At 50.2% G+C, this 14,005-nt stretch overlaps 2 protein-coding genes across 7 annotated transcripts; one reads left to right on the forward strand and one right to left on the reverse strand.

Annotated features, from left to right (window-relative positions):
* Positions 1–2,644: 2,644 nt before the first annotated feature.
* On the forward strand, positions 2,645–5,100 carry ABHD11 (abhydrolase domain containing 11). 6 transcript variants are annotated; one of them, XM_036226050.1, is made up of 6 exons: positions 2,645–2,855; positions 3,026–3,161; positions 3,726–4,007; positions 4,176–4,346; positions 4,439–4,620; positions 4,815–5,100. In XM_036226050.1, exons 1-6 carry the CDS (start codon positions 2,731–2,733, stop codon positions 4,945–4,947), a joined length of 1,029 nt encoding a protein of 342 aa, XP_036081943.1. In that variant the 5' UTR covers positions 2,645–2,730; the 3' UTR covers positions 4,948–5,100. The 6 variants fall into 6 exon arrangements, with proteins under 6 accessions (XP_036081943.1, XP_016002069.1, XP_036081944.1 ...); XM_016146583.2 differs by having other exon boundaries at positions 2,647–2,855; positions 3,834–4,007; XM_036226051.1 differs by having other exon boundaries at positions 2,745–2,855; positions 2,986–3,161.
* On the reverse strand, positions 5,096–6,262 carry LOC107511758 (BICD family-like cargo adapter 1). The gene is made up of 4 exons (XM_016146476.2): positions 6,134–6,262; positions 5,700–5,794; positions 5,351–5,471; positions 5,096–5,266 (listed from the first exon to the last, which is right to left on the reverse strand). The coding sequence occupies exons 1-4, from the start codon at positions 6,260–6,262 to the stop codon at positions 5,120–5,122; spliced, it is 492 nt and encodes a 163-aa protein (XP_016001962.1). The 3' UTR covers positions 5,096–5,119.
* Between the last annotated feature and the right edge of the window lie 7,743 nt (positions 6,263–14,005).

A 14,005-nucleotide genomic window follows, 5' to 3' on the forward strand; every position in this document is an offset into this window, starting at 1 on the left:
AGTAAAATGAGGATGATTACACCCTTCCACTTCACAGGGGGATTTGGAACTATTGGGAACAGGAACTCAGAAGTGTAGATTCGACCTCCTCGCGGAGGTAGTGAGTTCTTGTTCTGCATCGGTTTCTTTCCCCCTACATCACCTCAGCATATCGGAAGTTCTAAAGGCCTCCTCTCCAGCGGTTTGACAGCCCCCAAAAGAGAGACCCTGACCGACCAACAGCGAGTTCCTAATAAGCTGGGGAGGAGTGGGCAGCCCCAGTTGACTCCTCCCCGACAGGACATCACCAAAGTCCTTCCTTGGTAGCAACAAGTGGAAACCTTAAGCCCACGGTTTCTTTGCTTGTTGACCCCGCCCTAACCAGTCACATGACAATGCTGGAGCCCAGGACTCAGGAATGTCTCAAGGTTGCTTCTGCCCCTGGATCCCAGGATCTGGCTCTTGGTGGTGTTAAGGGTCCTGGGCCAGGCTTGGGTTATGGGGCTAGACAGTAGCCTGCAGAGGAAGTGGGGGGCAGCCTGAAATACTACCTTCCTGAATCACCAACATTATGTGAACCCCCTTCCCTTACTTCCACTAACTCCAGAAACTAAACACTTTGTTTGGTTGACTCTTCTCTTCAAAGACCCTTTCCAGGCCTTGGACCAGCCCCCAAGGCCTTGAGCCAGCCCCCATCCAGGGCTTGGATGTTCTCATCGCTCCCCTAAAGACTATTCTGGCAATGAATGATCACACCACCTGGTGTGTGTAGAGTTCCCAGTGACCTCAAAGCCCTCCTAATATTAGAACGAAATACCTGCCAGTCCCAGGCTGACTCAAGATAGGGGCCATTTTATCAGGCAAAGGCATTTATTGGGCCTTAGAGTTAGGATGCCTCCACTGGTCCTGACTCCATCGGCTTGCCCTAAAGAGCGGGAGAAAGGCCAGTATAACCCACACTAGCCCAGGTGTCATCTCCTGGAGGGGGTACAGACCAGGTTCCCAGCTGAACCTAAGTCTCAGCTAGTACCCAAAATCTCCCCATGATCATTCATTAAAATTACTGTTGCACTTTGCACTGGATGAGCAAAACATGGCTTTGGTCCTCCAGGAGTCCCCAGCCTACGGTGGACATGGAGAAGGTCAGTTCTATAATACTGTAGAGTACACTCTGACAAATGCTTTGAGAACATGGGGTAAAAGAGATAAGTTTCGACTGGAGAAATCTGAGAAATCTCGAGGAGGCAGTTATCCTGAACTCAGGCAACTGCCTATCTGGAAGGCGGACACAGCATCTCAGCAGAGGGGTCGAGGCTGGGGGCTAAAGACCTAAAGGGTAATGTGTAGTGTAGTTCTCAGGGTGCCTCCTTGGGAAGTAAGAGATTGGGGAGCATGGATGAAAACAAGTAGAATCGGACTGGGGGAGGCTTGAGATTTAGTGATGAAATTTTAACTCTCAACTTTAGGGATAGGGAGTCCCCGAAGGTTTCTGAGCAGAATGCTGTAGAACAGTAGTCCCAAACCTTTTTGGCACCATGGACAGGTACTCCTATGAGAATTTAATGCCTGATGATCTGAGGTGGAGCTGAGGCAGTGATACTAGCACTTAGGAGCAGCTGCAAATACAAGAAGCTTCTCTTGCTTGCCCAAAGCTTACCTCCTGCTGAGTGGCCAGGTTCCTAAAAGGACCACAGGTCTGCAGCTGTGGTTGGGGGTGGGGGGAACCTCTGCTATAGAAAGAGTAGCTACTCTTGCAACTGCTAAAGGATGGATTGCAGCGGAAGCCCTCGGAGACCTCGGACCATACCACCTCAGCCACCAGGACCACAAACTGGAGAGAGAAGATGGTAGCCGGTCAGGGTTCCAAAGATAGGCGATTTCTCTGCAGGATGTGTTGATTTCTAATGGTGGGAGGATTGTTCATTTCTCCACTGATAAATTAGAGGGGTGGGAGGCCGGGAGTGGATCTGAGCCATTTCAGCTTAAATGCCTCCACCAGTACAAACACCTTGCCAGGGTTTGGCCCTGGCCTCCCATCTTGACTCGCATCATGAATGGCAAACCAGACGTTCTGGTTTGCCTCAGTTTTCCTATCTTTAAGGGGTGGGGATAGCGGATGGCTGAAGATAACCTCTAGAGTCTCTCCCAGCTTTTTCTAGAGTCCATGACTTCTGGATGGGTACGAGGTGCTCCGTCTCGCCCGTCTGGGCGCCCGACTGTGGAGCACTGAGCACGCCTCTCCACTGCCCCCGCCCGCGGCACAAACTATGGCACCCACCTAAGGTAGTGCGTGAGAGCAGAGGGGAAGACCAGGTGTGGCTGCAGGCATAGGCCGAAGCAAGGAGGACCCCCTTGGCTTGCGGGTGACCTACCCCGCGGCTGCCCAGAGGTCACGCCAAACCCCAAGGTAACCCGCGCGGAAGGAACCGGATTCCCAGGCCCGCAGCAAGTATTCTGAGCGGAAAGGGATGGGCGGAGCTTCGAGGGGACGGAAGCAGGGCGTGGCCAGGGTCCGTGCTCCTACCGGAAGGCGCGGTGCCTACAGAGTAACGTACCGGCGCAAGGGGAGGAACTGGAAGGGGTCCGTTTTTCCGGATTACGTATGGAAAACAGGAGCAAAGGCGGGGAATTCTATTGGGGGCGGGGAGAGGGCGGGGCTCCAGTCAGAACTGGGCGGGGCTCTGAGCAAAGGCAGGAAGCGGAGCAAAGGTACAAGACTAGCACTTGAGGTGCTCGCAGTGTTCAACAGTCATGCTATGCTGGGCCTGCACCTGGAGGCTTCCCCACAGGAGTCTCGGCCTCTCCAGAACTAGCTTCTCCACGGTGTCTGTCGCACTCAGCAGCAGCAGCAGCGGCCAAGGCGGCGCTGAGTCAAGGTCAATCAAGGGTGCCCGATGGGAGGCTGTCCTTTAATTCTTCCCCGCTGGTCCGATCCCGATGGCCCCACCTCCTCCGCTTGGGCCCGGCCCCTCCCTGGCTGCTTACATCCCCGAACTTATTCTCCAGCCAGCTCAGAATCTTCCCGCATCCTTGCTCCTCCCACCAGGCCGGTGCGACTTTCCTACAAGCTTCTGGATGGGGACGCAGTCCGTCCGGCCCTTGTCCTTCTTCATGGACTCTTTGGTAGCAAAACCAACTTAAACTCCGTCGCCAAGACCCTGGCCCAGCAGACCGGCCGGAGGGTAAGCTTCCGGGAGAGGCGGGGGTCCCGCAGGAGGAGGGGCCTGGTGGGCGGGACCAGGAATGAGGACGGAGCCACGCCAGCTTCTCTGCCCTCACTGCTGGGTCCCCGCTGAGCAGTGGCAGGTCTCTCTGAACAGAGATGAAAGGAGAGATTGACCTTCTAAGAATGGAGCCCGCAGGGCAGACCCAGGCCCTAGATGGACCCCATTCACTCCCTTGGGTTTCCATCTATTCAGTCCATCTCCATTTGCATGCCCCACACTGAGCTACTCTTGGCTGTTCAATGCCTAAGTGCCAACACCCTCTCTGCCAAAGGGGCCAGCCCCTGTTGTTCACCAGAGATGATGGGGCTTCCCACCTATTACAGCAGCCCATCTTTTGGTGCTTCAACTGTTAGAAATTCTTGGCATCTTCTTTCTCTGGGATTGCCACCCAGCCAGGCCAGGCTCTCAGAGATATGGTCACACTCCTAAGGCCTTCTCCTCTATGTCATAGCGACCCCAGGTTTTTCATCTGGGCTCCTATGTCTGGGAACCAGGTCCTCTCACCTTCTTCCACTTCAGGATCTCTCTCCAGGCTCTCCACCTGCTACTTGCAGGCCTTCCAGGCCTTTGGCTGTCTACACCCAGAATTTGGATGCCAGTGTTGTCACCGTTCACCCCACTCCACAGGTGCTGACAGTAGATGCTCGGAACCATGGTGACAGCTTCTACAGCCCAGACATGAGCTATGAGGCCATGAGCCAGGACCTACAGGACTTCCTGCCCCAGCTGGGCCTTGTGCCTTGTGTCCTAATTGGCCACAGCATGGGAGGCAAGACAGCCATGCTGCTGGCACTACAGAGGGTGAGTCATCCCTATCCAGCTTCCTCCAATCCAGTATAGACTCTAGTGCCCAGCATGCAACCTGGGACTCAAAGGAGCCTTGGATGGCCAAGTTCAGATTCTGGGAACTATGCCTGCAGCCACTGTGCCTGCCCTAATACTGGTCCCCATTCTGGTTCTCTCCCACAGGCAGAGCTGGTGGAACGTCTGATTGTCGAGGACATCAGCCCAGTGGACAGCAAATTTGGCCTGGAATATCTAACCTACATAGCAGCCATGAGAGCCGTAGACATCCCAGACAAGGTGCCCCACTCCCATGCCCGCAAACTGGCTGACGAACAGCTCAGTCATGTTGTCCAGGTGATGCCCCCAAGCCCCCAAGTGTAGGTTGGGACCTGTCAGAGTAGAGTAAGAGTGGTGATCCCAGGTCTCACAGTAAGCTCGCCAAACAGGACATTGCCGTGCGGCAGTTCCTGCTCACCAACCTGGTAGAGGCAGATGGGCGCTTTGTGTGGAGGCCGAACCTGGATGCCTTGGCCCAGCACATGGAGAAGTTGGTAGCCTTCCCACCACGACAAGAATCCTACCCTGGGCCAACCCTCTTCCTCTTTGGCGAAAACTCTCATTTCATACAGTAAGCCAAACTGGGTGGTAGGTGGGGCATGCCTTACTTACCCAGCCATCAGCCTGGTGAGCCTGCCTCAGGGAGGGCTTGAATGTGGTCAGGGGGCTCTTGAGAGCTCACCAACCCCAAAGGGCATGTATGCTCACATGGTTCTCCATCTGTTCCTGCTCTGCCTTTCTCTTTTTTCCTCCCTCTCTCTCCAGTTCCAGCCACCACCCTGAGATTAGGAGACTCTTCCCTCAGGCCCAGGTGCAGACTATACCTAATGCTGGCCACTGGATCCACGCCAGCCACCTACAGGACTTCGTGGCTGCCATTCGAGACTTTCTGGTGTAAGAGTTGCTGGCCAGAGAGGGCACGTTTGAAACCCAAGGCTCTGTGGCCTGCTCCACGTTTCTATACAGAAGGACTCGGGCAGGCACCGAGAGGGCATGAGGATATAATGGTGGTCATATCTCAAGCTTTAATGAATAAAGACACTGCTCTCAAGGTTCTGGGCTGAGCAGTCTCACCGCCAACGCCCCCACCGACCCAGGGAGAATTGGACCCAACGGAGTCTGGCTGCTCCAGGTTCCACAGGGGCTGTCAACGTGCCCCTGGACTCTCTCTGCAGCTGACTCTCGACCTGCTGCCTCACCAGCTGCCGCATGTCCTCCTAGGGGTAGGAGAGCAGGTTAAGGGGCAGACCCTGGGCTCATCTCCCTGTGCCTCCCAGGCCCGAATGGCATTCCCACCCTACCTCCCAGGCCTCCACTTCCTGCCTCAGTCTCAGTTTCTCCTCCAGGATCTCTAGCAGCTGGGCCTCCATAGCTTGTAATTTGGCTTTGCATGTGTCCAGCTCAGCTTCCACTGCCCGTTTCCTGCAGGTACCAGGAAGAACAGCCTGAGGCCTGGGCCCTGCAGATCCGATGCTGGTCCCTGAGGTAGGCAAGTGTGGCCACATGACCTGCCTTGGGACCGAGTGGGTGTTTATGTGGCTTTTCTTCCAGGAATGCCTGACTCCCCCCTCCCCTCCTCTAGTAGGACAGAGTCCTGAGGGTGGGCCACCCACCTCCCCACCCCAACCTCCACAAGCAGCTGCCTCTCACTTGGCAATGGCTTCATCCCGCTCCTGGAGGACTTGGTCCAGCAAGTGCTCTGCCTGGGTGCCCCCCAGTGCTCCAGCCACTTGAGATTCTGGGCTCTATTGTAGTGTGACAGAAGAGGTAACAGTGATCTGGGGCTTACCTGGATGAGGTACCCCACTCTGGGCCCTTCTGCCCTGGCCCTGGTCCCGGTCCCGATGCTGATATCGGGAAGGGAAGGGTCTGAGACATTCCATACCTGCCCCCCAGTGCCCAGTCTCATGCACTTCTGAAGGTGGAGGAGGGAGACCTGTGCCATGCTGAAGGGGTGGCAGGTGTCACCCCTACCTAACATAAGGGTAAGCAGAGGAGACAGAGTGTTCGGAGGCCCCAAGGAGGAAAGGAGTTTCTCAGCGATGCCCAGAAAAGAGACAAGGTGGGTTCAGAAAGACACTTACCCCACAAGGGCCCCAGTCAGAAAGGGTGGCCTGGTGACAGGGAGTGTTGTCAGCCGGGTGGGGCAGTTGGAGGACACAGCCCTTTGCCCTCCTGGCAAGGCACTCCCTGTCAGTCTCCGCCCCAGGCATGTGGCCAGGCCCCTGCCTCCCCTCCTAGATCCTGGAACCCTCCAGCTGGGCCCAGAGAGACGCCTGTGTTACTCACCCCAAGGGGGCGCTCTACCCACATCAGGAGAAGAGAAATGAACGGAGCGGGGGCTGCTGTAATGCTGTGAGAGGTGCAACTCCACCAACCTGAAGCGTTGACATCTTAGTACCTTGAATGGCATTATCCACACTTACAACTATAACTTCATATTATCAGAAAACAGAAAGAAAGTTTTTTCCTGGAAAATTTCTCCTAACATCTCAAATGTCCATCCTCCCTAGCTGCATTGCTCATTCCTCTGATATTTCCACCATTCTCATCCTTCAGCACAGTGGGTCTGCTGTACTTTGGGGCGCGGGGGGGGGGGGGGGGGGGGGGGGAGGGGGTGTCTCTGTGTCCCACACTTCTTTCAATGTAATCATTGAGCATATCAGTGACATCAAATGTATAAGAGAATTTTCTCCTTTGAGAGGCCTCTTCAGCCAGGTTACATCAGGGTTAGACCTGAAATAGATCTGAGACTGCCCCCCCCCCCATGAAACCCGTGGTTGCCTGTGAGTCCCACTCAGCCAAGTGCATCTCTAAAAGCTGGTCACAACAATTTCTTTAGTTGAACCCCAGATGAAGAGGTGAGGTTGAGATGTCCCCCCAAATATACCCCTTTGTAGGGATTTAGTATTTTGAGAAGCTGTACTGTGCCATAATCCAAATGGGACCCCTGCTGCCAGGGACCTCCGGGGCTAGCGGGGGGGGGGGGGGGGGTGGTGGTGAAGCATTGACATATAATCAGAAAAGGATGTTGGGGTCCAGGGATCAGTGGGAAAACAAAGAAGTCCCTTCATTCCTAGTCAGTCACAGTTCTGCAGGAACTTCTCTAAAATGAATCCTACGGGCTGGCAGGAGTCAGCCAGGAGAAGGGCTAACACTTGGTAGAAATTTCTTTTAACTTTTTAAACAATTTCAAACTGCTCTTCAATGTCCAATAAAATATCCTTTTATGGTTAAAAAAATCTTATGTGGTATCAAGCAATGTACCCAATTGTCATATCTCCTTAGTCTCCCTCAATCCAGAACAAATTGCAGTCTTTGCATTTCATGACCTTGACATTTTTGAAGATTACAGGGAAGTTATTTTGTAGACCATCCTTCAATTTTTGTTTGTTCAATCCTTCCTAGTGATTGAACATATTTGGGGAGAAACTATCAGAAATGATGGATTTTCAAATCCAATATCATTTGGAACCATGACTAGTGGTATTTATACTGATCACTTGATCATGATTAATAAGTCTTGGGGAAGGGATGTACTTTGAGATGTTGAAACTTCTTTTTCATCCCACTTTCACTCATAGGTTTCAGCATCCATTAATGATTTTTTCCCAAATTAATTATTGCTGCAATGGTCAAAACATTTATTTGCTGGTATTCTATTGTAAAGAACTTTCTCTTCACTGCCATTTATGTATTTATATCAGAATGGATTGTGGTTTCCTATTTTATTCAATGCATTATAACCCATTCCTCTAATTTATTCCAATGCTCAAACTGTCCCAGGTATGTCAATGGGTGCCCCTTGCTGACCTCTTGCTGTTTTGATAGTGCCATCATTCTTTGAACTCTGCCTTTCTTCCTGGCTCAACAAGATATTTCAGGATCATCTTGTCTTTCCCTGTGCCAGCCCTAGAACTAGCCATTCCTGGAATAATACCTGGTTCTTTTTTTGGTGGAGAATAGTATTTAGAAACTCAGATCTGGGTGTATGTGTTCTCATTGCAATTGGGTAATCTCTATTTCTAGGTCCACTCAGTAGACACACATTTGTACACGTAAACACACATTTACCACTATGTGTTATCTGCATGATGGTTAATTTTATGTGTCAACTTGACTGGTTAAAAATTATTTCTGGTTAAACATTATTTCTGGGTGTGTTTGTGATGGTGAGATTAGCATTTGACTTGGTGGACTGAGTAGAGCAGATGGCCCTCCTCAGTGTGGGTGGGTATCATCCAATCAATCGAGGGCCTGAATAGAACTAAAAGACAAAGGAAAGGTTGAATTCTCTCTCCCTTCCTAACTGCTTGAGCTGAGATACCAGTCTTCTCCTGCCCTTGAACTTACATCATTGATGTTCCTGGTTCTCAGGCCTTTGGATTCAGACTGGACCTACATACACCACTGACTCTAAGTCTGCAGTTTGCAGAAAGCAAATTGTGGAACTTCTCAGGCTCCATAATCCAGGAGCCAATTCCTCGTAATAAACCTCTTTCTATATATTCTAATGGTTCTGGTTTTCTGGAGAACTCTAATACATATGTGGAAAAAAGTTTACATTTAGAGCTTAAATTCCAGTCCAGCAGCACAGGGTTCATCCTAGCTTTCTCTTTTCTATATTTTACCCCATTTCTCCAATTGTCTTTAATATATTTGATAATTTGGTCAGTCCCCTTCTATGTAGCTAATCTCCCAAAACAACCAGGCTCCCACTGACTTAGATGCCCTCCTCACCCAGGCCCAACTTATGCAGGGCTACTTTCCCACGCCGCCCCATTGCCTTCCTCGTGCATGGTCCTGGCTGCCACTGGACTATCAAACATTTCTAAGAGCTTTAAGGTCATTCATTTATTCCTCAAATATTTATTGAGCACTTACTATGTTTCAGGAGTGTTTCCAGGTGATGGACATAAAACAGGAAGACAGACAAAATTTCCTGATCTCACAGAGCTCATATTCTAGTGAGGGGAGATAGAAACCAAACAAATGAACAAGTATATCAGATGGTGAGAAGTGCTGTGGAGAAAAATTAAGCACAGAGAGAGAATGAGGAAAGATCTGGAGACTGCTATTATATATAGTTCTGTGCTACCCCAAGGAGATAACAAATATTAACCCATCACTTAGGTGAAAAACAACCATTCTCATGACTTGAAATAATATTTCAGCAACAGCATTGTTTATGGATCAAAAAGTGCTGTATTTCCAAGCACAAGTGAAGATGACGTGTCTGGGGAAACTGTGTTAGGGAACTCTAAGATGATGCTAGGGATGACACATGATATGTGACACAGAGGCAGAAATGCAAGTGAAGGGTTTGAATAAACTTTCACAAACTACAAGAGTAGAAAAGAATTGTTTCAAAATAAAGGCACTCTAAAAGTATGTAATTTTAACTATTTTAAATATTATAAGTAAGGAGTTGCTTCTCTCATCTGTATCTCTAAATGTTCAAATTAGAATTAATGGAACAAATTTTTTTGAAAACTTTTCATTGAAAAAAGGGATAATCTTACATTCAGGCGCATAGTGAATTCCCTTGAAAAGCCATTCCTCAAATATCACACACCGAGCAGTGGGGACTCATTCCCATGTCTCTCTCCTCCCCAGCTTCCAAGATGGCTGAGACCAGTCCTCAAAGAAGATGGTTACAGGGTGGTGTTGGGCTGGGGTGGAGGAGGCCAGAAGGGAGAAGGAGAGCTGCCAGCTGGGCAGGGGGCTGGGCTTTGTGGTCAAAACAGCTGGGATGTACAGGGCTGGGTGGCTTACAAACTAAGTCACCCAGCCCTTATGAACTTGTGGTGTTTACCTCCCTGAACCTCTTCATCCTCATCTGTGAAGTGGACGAGTGGAGGGCCACCCTGATAGGGTCACAGCAAAAGTTAGATGAGGCACTGCACACAATAGCCAGCATTTTGTACAATAATGGGTCAGGGCCAGACTTCCCAGGAGAGGAGAAGAAGGAGTAAGCCTGCCTAAAGGCAGTAGAAAAGCAACGACAGAAAACCCAACAACCCTCCCGTGTACACATAAACACACACAAACACTCCCCAGCCATGACTCCCCAGCCATGGAGAGTCAGCTGTCCCTTCCTGCTCCATATCTGCCGTGATTCTGCCCAGAGGGCAATCCTGTTCCTGAATCCTACACAAGCTGACTCCAGATCCCGAAAGCCTTGTACTTCCTATCATCATCTTGTCACTGTCAGGGTGTTTCTCTCACCATCCTGAGGGGTTCTGGAGGACAGGCAGTGACTCTCATCCCAAATACACAGAGGCCTCAGCTACAATGGCAACCAAGAGGCAACACTGGTCTTGCCCAGCAGATGGCAGCAGTTGCCAACATCAGGGATCCATCCAGTGGGCAAGAGGCTGACCCAGCCTCCCAGCCTGTGGGATGAAAGCCCAAATGCCCGCCTCTCCCCCAGTGTTCCTTTATAGGAACACTGCTCATTCTAAGGTGCTGGCGTTAATTACTTCACAAACACACTTTCTGTGCTAGGCTTGGGGAATCAATGAGAACATGACCTGGTTCCTTCCCTTCAGATGTCCCCATCAAATGAGGGGACAGACAGCCAACACAGACTATAGCCACACAGGAAAAGTGCTATAATAGCACCAAGTACTATTCTCCACCTAGCCATCATCCTTTACACCCAAATTCATATGCCCCACCTCTATAAAATGGTCCCTGATCTCAAGGAGTAGCTAGCTGCTTTGGGGTCCCATGGCATCTAGTACAACAGTTTCTAGTTTAGCCTATGCCACGTTTCTGGCTCCTCCGTCTCTGTCCATCCCACACCTGTGAGGAAGCATTACACTTCCCCTTCAGTCTTAGTTTTTTCTTCCATAGACAGACAGCCAGACACACACACACACACACACACACACACACACACACACACGCACGCGCACGCGCGCGCGCACACACACGCACACACAACTGGGGCCCACAACTTCCAACTCTACCCAAAACCAGAGTACTCCTGCCTCCCAAGTCTCCAGCCAGTGTTCCACACCAACTCCTTGTCGACCATCTACATGTCTCCTGGATGTTGGGGCTACACCTCTCAGTCTGAACTCCTCACCTGCCCACATCTGCTCCTCCTCCAGGTGCCAGTTCTGCTCTCATCTGTACATGGTCAGTCACCAGAGCCTGTTGTTTCTAGTTCATAATATCTGTCATTGTTTTCATGTTTTACAACAAACATTCTTTTCATAATTTAAATAAAGTATAACAATATTAAATAAATCTCTTGAATGCCTTTGACCCTTTTCTTCAGCCTGATGGGTCCCACTTTTGTTCAGACAGTCATGGTCTCTGGTCTCTCTTGGACACCACAGCAGCCTTCCAGCTTTTTTCCATGCTGCTACGGAGGGGCCTCTTCCTTTGCTTTAAGAAACTTCTCTGCTGGCCATACCCAGCCCGGACCTCTCTTGTGAATTACGGACTTATATGGGCAATAGCCTACTTGCCCTCCCCATTGGTATGTATAACAGGCAACTCGAATTTAATAGGACCAACCGCAAGTCCTGATTTACCCCCTCCCTCAACCTTTTGCTCCTCCAGTTCTTCCCCTACCTTTGCAAACACCATCTTTCTAGGTGTTCTGCTCAAAACCCTTAACTCCAGTCATCCTTGAGATCTCTCTTTTCTTAGTTGGCTCTACCTTTAAAATGTATCAAGAATATGACCACTTCTTACCACCATATCACCACTGTCACCACCTTTGTCGCTGCCACCTCCATTATGGCAACTACTTCCTAAATGATGTCCCTGCTTCATCTGTGTCCCCTTCAGTCTATTCTCTACCTGGCAGTCAGAGCAATTCTGTTAAAGCCCAAGAGGGATCATGTCCCACCTCTGCTCAAAATCCTCCGTGGCTCCCAACCCACTCAGAGACTAAAAGCCAAAGGACACCAATATTTACAAGGCCCCTCCCTCAACTTCTCTGACTTCACCTCTGAGTTTTTCCTCACCCACTATGCCCCAAGCACCTTGCCTTCTTGCTGTTTCTCCAACATGCTGCCTGCTTATAGACATTGCATTTGATATTCCCTCTGCCCAGAATGCTCTGCCCCCAGGGACATACATGGTTCACCTCTTCACCTCTTTCAGATATTTACTCAGCTGCATCTTTTCTGCCTTCCTCAACCATTTATTTAAAACTGGAATCCTGCCTCCATCGCAGCACCTCCTACTGTTTATTTCTTACATTATCTTCTCCATAGCATATCATCACCATTTTGTTATTTGTTTACCCCTTTTTTCCTCTACTAGAATGTGAACTCCTTGAGGGCAATAACTTTTGTCTTGTTTTCTGCCACATCCCCAACATCTACAGCAATTGGCATACAGTAAATGCTAATTAATACTTTTTTGATTAAAGGACTAAAAGTTTGATCCTTGATTGCTTACTCCTTGTCTGCAAGACAAAGTTTAACATTCAAGGTCTCCCTCATTCATTCCCCACCCACCTCACACATGAGCACTACAGCAGGCTCCCGAGAGTCTCCAAATGCTGCCTCACCCAACCCTAGTGACTTTGGGCAAACTCCTTCCTTTATTCAAAAGTCCTGCACCATCTCTTGCTGCAACCCCACTCCTCCAACACCCAGCTTGAACATCCCTGCCTCTGGGAAACCACCCTGGATCCCTCACATATTGAAATCATGTCTGTCTCTCCCATTACACTAGGAGCACCTTACAGAACAGTGGCCCCAGAATATGGTATTTAAGGGAATGTTTGATAATGAATAAATGATTGAGTAAGGGTAAGATCTATATCAGAAAGGCAGAATTTAAGGTGAAGGGCACATGTTCTTTCTTTATTCATTTTCCACGCTACCATTTAATACGCATTTTAATAAGAGATGCTTGGTCTGACACCAAAGCTGTCTGAGGGCAAGAGCTGTGTCTCCCCTTCCTGCCATCTCCCCACAGAGCCAGACACTGGGCTCTGGGGTGTACTCAAGACCCAGCCCACTGAATCATACTGCACACAGGAAAGTACTCTGGACCAGGAATTAGGCAGCATCTTCCCTGCCACTTGTTCCCTGTAACTCTGAGCAAGTCCCTCTAGAAGGTGAGTCCTGGTTTTGCATTTGTCAAATGATGCATTGTCAATGCTTGTCCTGTGGGACACTCAAGGTGGAGGTGTGGACAACTGGAAGGGGTGTGGCTGTCTCTCATGCAAGGCCACATATGAGCTAGTCTTGGGTCAGATTTTCTAGGGAAGAAGTGATGACGAAAACAGTGTCTCCAGCCTGTCTGTCAGCCAGCTAACCTGTGCCCACAGTCTGGGAGAAGTGCCAGGCCTAGACACATTGGGCAACAGGAGGCTGGCCCAGCTCCAGAGCAACACCTTGGCAGCCCTGGGAAAGGGAAGGGGGAGTGCTTGGCTTGAAGTCAAGAGGGTCTGGGCCAGGGCACAGAAGGCAGAGCTAGAGGTGGTATGTGTGGCTGCTGTCTCAACAAGATGCTGGCAGAGATCAGAAAAGGAGCATCTGCTACTAACTAGCCCCTAACCATCACTCCTCTGCAGTACTGCTAAGATCTTCCCATTTGTGGCAGAGTGAGCTGGGCCCCAGCTACTAGCTAGGAAAGAGGATCTTAAGCTTTGGGTTTGGGGCTTAAAGTTGGGGAATCAGGGAATGGGTAAGGAGAGGAGGCTATAACTTAGATCTCCCTTCCCCAAAGATAGAAGGGTTCCAGTATGCTGCTGGGAGTGGAAACTAAAGGAAAAAGGGTGGTCACCCTGCATCAGACCTATGAACTGAGAAATCCCGAGGAAAGGGGGCGGAGCCTGAGTCTGGGCGATGGAGTAAAGTAGGAAGGGCAGGAGCTCAGAGGCTGGAACTCTAGAGGTTTTTGGAGAGGGCTGCTGGAGGTTACAAGCAATGAAATCAAGGTGGGGAGGGGGTCCAACCTCCAAAAAATCCCCAGGGGTC

This window comes from Rousettus aegyptiacus, unplaced genomic scaffold (assembly GCF_014176215.1).
Source record: "Rousettus aegyptiacus isolate mRouAeg1 unplaced genomic scaffold, mRouAeg1.p scaffold_m13_p_8, whole genome shotgun sequence".
In the NCBI taxonomy this organism is placed as follows: Eukaryota; Metazoa; Chordata; class Mammalia; order Chiroptera; family Pteropodidae; genus Rousettus; species Rousettus aegyptiacus.